At 38.3% G+C, this 6000-nt stretch overlaps 1 protein-coding gene across 5 annotated transcripts in view; it reads left to right on the plus strand.

The window, feature by feature from the left end:
* The window catches only part of COL4A3 (collagen type IV alpha 3 chain), a 151526-nt gene extending 147324 nt beyond the window's left edge, over nucleotides 1–4202 (plus strand). For all 5 annotated transcript variants that reach the window (XM_037848460.1, XM_037848458.1, XM_037848461.1 and 2 more), the window contains 5 exons: nucleotides 723–932; nucleotides 1550–1727; nucleotides 1858–1972; nucleotides 3205–3377; nucleotides 3948–4202. In XM_037848460.1, coding sequence (XP_037704388.1) covers nucleotides 723–932; nucleotides 1550–1727; nucleotides 1858–1972; nucleotides 3205–3377; nucleotides 3948–4032 — 761 coding nt within the window. In that variant the 3' untranslated portion in view covers nucleotides 4033–4202. The remainder of the gene's footprint in view (nucleotides 1–722; nucleotides 933–1549; nucleotides 1728–1857; nucleotides 1973–3204; nucleotides 3378–3947) is intronic.
* Nucleotides 4203–6000: the final 1798 nt, after the last annotated feature.

Raw genomic sequence — 6000 nt, forward strand, 5'->3', positions numbered from 1 at the left:
AGGGAGAGGGAAGGACGGGAGGAAGGGAAGAGAAGACGACTCACTGTTCCTTATTTAGAAAGTGGCAAATACATATTAACCTACTCTAGCTGCAAAGAAAAAACTTTGGCTGTTAAAAAAAGAACACACACTTTCAATTTTAAATCATATAAATAGAAGGCACTAACCCTTATTGCAGTGAAAACTTTCTTCTGTTTTTATTTGCCTTTCTAATTGATCAAAAACTTTCTTGAAGTTCACACCTTTAAAAAGAACTTTTAATCATCTTCATGATGTATTGAATTTATCAAAAGTATGAGTATCTTTTTATTATTATCTACTTTAATAGACTTTAAATTGTGGATAATTGATTTGGTTTCTTTTTTTTTCCCACATTGTGGTAGGACATGTTCATTTATTTACAAAAGATGTATGTGAGACGTCCCAGACACAGGGCACTGTGCTTGGCACCACAGGAAAATACAAAGATAAACACCTAATCCTGTCTCAGTAACTCGTTGTAAGACATACAGAAATATCTATAATAAGAGGCCCTATATGATAAGTCAACATTTACTAATATTGTTTGGCCATTTTATCACCCACTCTGTTCAAGGACACTTTTCTCTCTATGGGGCTTGCCAGATGTACATAAACATTTAAATTAACACTTTGGAAAAACAAGTTTGAAAATTTTAAGGATGTGAGACTCCTTGTTGCAACATTTACAATGTGTTTTCAAGGACCCCCTGGATCAGATGGATTGCCAGGTTTGAAGGGAAAACCTGGAGATGCTGGACCACCTGTAGCTGACACAACGAGAGGCTTTATCTTCACCCGACATAGTCAAACGACAGTGATTCCTTCGTGCCCGGAGGGGACTGAGCCACTCTACAGTGGGTTTTCTCTTCTTTTTGTACAAGGAAACGAACGTGCCCACGGACAAGACCTTGGTAATATCCTAGTGCTCGTTTTCAGTAATTTTCTTCCATATGTTGGATTGTAAAGTTTTATAGCATGGTGTAGTCCCCTGTGAAGTTAAGTGTAAATAACCTTGGGTACTGTCCAGCACTTTTTAATGAGAGCAAATAAAACAATAACGGCCTCGGGTCTGAAGTTCATTCTGGAAGGAGCCTTGTCGTGAATGCTGTTTAGCTCGTCCTGTTCAGCACAATTTTCAATTAAACCACCTGTTTGATTTTGAATCTCAAAAGTAACGTTTCCTAAACCTTTATCTAGTTATTAGCTGTTATGTAGACATGAATAACTGAGAACAGCTTGAAGCAAAAACGTTGCTGCAACTGACCTTTAGCAGCCCCCAACTTTAGGCTTATTAGAAAGGTCTACCAGAAGTCTTAAGGGCCAAGGAAGGGGAATCTCTTTGCCTATTGGATCCTTAAGAATTTCTATCACTATTAAAACTTCCCATATCATATTTGCAAATAACTATTTTTTGTTGTCTTTATCCAGTTTTCTTCCTAGGTTCTGTTTCAGTTATCCTCTGTCGAGTAATGATTCTCAGAAAAATTTTAATTTACTAAAAGTGATACCTGATCTGATGTTTTATCAGGAACTCTTGGCAGCTGCCTGCAGCGATTTACCACAATGCCATTCTTATTCTGTAACGTGAATGATGTATGTAATTTCGCATCCCGAAACGATTATTCATACTGGCTGTCAACACCAGCACTGATGCCAATGGACATGGCTCCGATTACTGGCAGAACCATTGAGCCTTATATTAGCAGGTAAAAATCCAAGCCCTTGTTTTTGTGATGGGGCCAGGCAAGCCACTTTATTTGTGCTGGATTATAAGGCAAGGCAGCCCCATGGCACAGAGGGTGGTGATGCTGCCATATTCATTGTTTCCCACTACAGATGCACTGTCTGTGAAGCTCCCGCTATTGCCATAGCCATTCACAGCCAAACCACTGAGGTCCCCGCGTGTCCTCAGGGCTGGATTTCTCTCTGGAAAGGATTTTCTTTTATCATGGTAAGGAGAAAAGGAACAGCAACTCGGTAGCAAAAATTGCCTCTGGGATCTTATATTGGGCCAGGTAAATTGTGGCTCCCAGGAATGATGCTGTCTAACATCAAAATGTGCAATATGCCATGGACTTTTGCTTGAAAAGTGGCAAATCTACTTTTTTAAAAAGAACTTTTAGTAAATTGCTTCTTTGGTAAACAATGGAGCATTGTTTTAAAAACAAGCTTCTCAGGATGAGATTACCCACAAATTCTAAATAAAGACATTTGGTAAACAGTAGCTACCATTTATTAGCAATAGAATGCCCATTTTTTAAATATGGCAGCTGCTTTTTGTCCATTCTCTGTAATCCTTATGACAACCCTGCAAGGTAAATACTATCATCTACAGCTTTACAAATAAGAAACCTGAAGCTAAGAAATTTCCCCCAAGGTCTTATAACTATTTAATAGTAAAGCTAATATTGAACCCAGGTCTGTCTGCTCCAAAAACTTTGTGCCTTCTACTGTGCCCCTTTCATGTTCACGTGAAGATGGAAACTAAAACAGCCTTTGAAAGAAAAATCTCCAAGGCGTAAGTGCTAAATGAGGAAATCTATGCACTGACCTGCAGTTCTGATAGCTGCCCATGTGTGAGTTATATTGACATGGCATTGCTTATGACATATTCCCCCCTTCTTTTCTCACAGTCATCCATTCATTCAATCATTAATTCTACAAATACGTATTGCTCACCTATCCTGTGCCATGACAGCAGTGAGATGCAGTTCCTGCTCTCACAGAGTGTTTATCCCTGTGGGGAAGGTAGACAATAAGCAAGAAGGCAAAATAACAACAATGATCACAAGAGTTCAGGTGCTGGGAAGGAAATAAGGATGGATAAGGTGGCAGACTGACAGGGATGTGGTCAAAAAAAGCCTTCCCAGGGTTACATTTGAGCAGATCCCTGAATAACAAGACTAAGCCAGTAGTCCTGGGGGAAAGGAGGGTTCCAGGCAGAGGGAAGAGGTTTCCCTTTCCTTTTGATGTCTAGACCTCTTCTTTGAAGGTACATAGGTAAGTAAAGAAAGTACAAGGAATGTTTTCATTCGTGAGCAGGGATTTGCCACGTACGTGAAGTTTAATTCATGTTTTGGGGGCTTCTTTTCTTATTGTCTAATATTACAAGAAAAAAAAGTAGAGCATGAAAAATTGGAACAAATGGACAGAGTTTGTATTCAGACATTTTCATTGTGATAGTTCACAAGTGCAGGTTCCGAGGGCGCTGGGCAAGCACTGGCATCCCCCGGCTCCTGCCTGGAAGAATTCCGAGCCAGTCCATTTATAGAGTGTCATGGAAGAGGAACATGCAACTACTATTCAAATTCCTACAGTTTCTGGTTGGCTTCATTAAACCCAGAAAGAATGTTCAGGTAACTCTTCAAAGTCAAGCTTAAATTTGGTGACTCAGTTGCAGAACCATTTTAAAGATTGCCTATGTTAGCTTTCCTTTATCTGTGTGTTGATGTACTCACATCTTAAAATCCCCCCATACTGATAAAATCCTGTTTGGCTGCAACCATTCTAGAGTCAACACATGGTCATGGTATTGTATTACTATACCAATGAAGACAAAATGTCATTTTTGTCATCACTACATTTATTTAATATTTATACATGAATTTAATAGTAAGTTCCTGAATAAAACCACAGAATGATCTGCTAATCTTGATTTAGTGTACTGGAGGAGTTGTGTAATACAGATTATTTCAAGGGTAAATTTACTTAGAGGTCTATGTTTGATTAGTGCTGCTGAAGTATGACTACAATTATAAAATGTTGATATGTATGCCTTTTCAGAAATACATTTATTTTGAAAAGGGAAATGTTCCTGTAATAAATTTTAAATGAGCTACATTTTTTAATAATACTCAAACCCAGCTAATATTCTCATTTAATCGATAAATTAATGAGACCTTTTGGTTTGTTTTTGTTCATTTCAGGAAACCTATTCCATCAACTGTGAAAGCTGGGGAGTTAGAAAAGATAATCAGTCGCTGTCAGGTGTGCATGAAGAGAAGACACTGAAGAAATCACAGAAAATAGAACTGTTCTTTTTATCATCCTAAATAACCAAGTAATGGCACAGAACATGCATTTATTTAGGTGTTCTCCAGCCAAACAATATTGCTCTCTGATGGTTTCGTACAGTGTTTCAGTTTGTTTCTCCAACCAAAGAAAAACTTTTCTTTTAAGTTTGTTCTGTGATATTGGTCTCTAAAATTTTGCTATATCAAAGTTCCCATTGGCAAGGCAGCAAGTCTATTCTATTCCAATGCACTATTTAATTGGTGAGCGTCTTAGGTTGCCAGGCCTGCTATGACAAATATTAACACCGTTTGGAGTAAACAACCAGAATTTATTGTCTCATGGTTTTGGAGGCTACAACCACCATCAAGGTCTCGACATGCCATGCTTTCTCCCAGAGTCTGTAGCATTCTGATGCTGGCTTGCTGGATCTTTGGGGTTCCTTGCCTCGCATCTCCACCTATGTCACATGGTGATCTGCTTCATTCTAGGATTTCTTCTGACTTCTATTGACTGTGTCCAAATTTCCTCTGCCTTCAAAGGACTCTAGTCATATGGATTAAGAATCCTGATTCAATTTGGCCTCGTTAAATAGGATCTAATAATAACATCTTCAAAGGTTGCATTTACAAATGGGTTCACACCCACGGGAATATGGATTAAGACTTGAACACATCTTTATGGTGGGGCATGATTCATTCCCCAATAGTGAGTGGATAAAGCTTGAATGCTACAAGTTAAGAGCTATTTGGTCCACTGGATTCCCAACATTTGTCCTCTTCTATTCCAGTCTTTAAAACTCAGGGAAGCTAAACTTGTTTTCAATCTCCCCTCCTTCTTGAAACTTTAGGCCCTGGGTTGGGGAAGAAGATGGGGGGGGCAAACGGAATACTGGACATCAAGAACACAACTGGACTTTCAGGCCTGCTGAGTAGCTTAAAGCCCGAGGGACAGGGAACCGAAGTGAGGTTCCTGGATTTTCTGGGACTCTTTGATATATACGCAAGAGTAAGACCAAAAAGGGGTTCCCCGAATGGAACCATAATAGCCTTGGAAATACTTTATGGCTTTAATATTTTTGTTTGATCTTTGAATTCATTTCACTCCAGCAACAATAGCCTGTATGTATTCAAAGCAGATAAAAGTTTTACCTCTACTCAATTAATTTCAATAGGATATTTTTACACGTGTACTCAAAAATGTGTCCAATTTTAACTTCTCTTTTACCAGCACACCCACACAAACAACTATTCCTTAGGTGTATATTCTACCCTTTCCCCATCGCTATAAAAAATTGGTGCATACCTAATGTAGTTGAGTATTTCAGTAAACTACGAAAGAACTTAAAGCATTTGTTGGATTACGAGGCTCAGAATATTTATCTTTTTTTTAAATAGTCCAGTTACTCTGGGTATTTACAGATTTATTCCTTATTAATTCTCTAACTCTTTCTTTGTGGAACTTTTTTATGTTACATATTCTTACAAACTATCTTAAAAGTGTCCATTGTGTAGAATTCTTATGGTACAAGTTGTCTATCTTGGTAGATGTGCATCTTAAAACTTGCTTTTCAGTGAGTTGATACATTCCCAAGGTTACTTGATTCAATTTAACAAGCATTTTATTCAGCACCAAGCCATGTTCCAGACAGTGTGCTAAATTACAGGAATTCTAAGAAAAAAGATTTGTTTCTGATCTCATAGCCCAGAGAAGGTAACTTACTTTTTCTCTTAAGAATCTCATGTATCTGAGTTGCTTTTATTTCATTCTTCCTTTGTCACTGTTCTCATATTTCATCATGGTAATTTAGCAGGCCTGAGTAAAGGCTTAAAAATAAGATCTATGCCCAGGGATGGCCCAGGACTTCTACCTTCTGAACAGTGCTAGAAAAACAAAGACCTACCAAGTATTAAAAACTACATATACTCGATGGAAGCAGTATTTGATGAGTGTCGGAGGCCAGGCACC

Source organism: Choloepus didactylus, chromosome 9, assembly GCF_015220235.1.
Source record: "Choloepus didactylus isolate mChoDid1 chromosome 9, mChoDid1.pri, whole genome shotgun sequence".
In the NCBI taxonomy this organism is placed as follows: domain Eukaryota; kingdom Metazoa; phylum Chordata; class Mammalia; order Pilosa; family Megalonychidae; genus Choloepus; species Choloepus didactylus.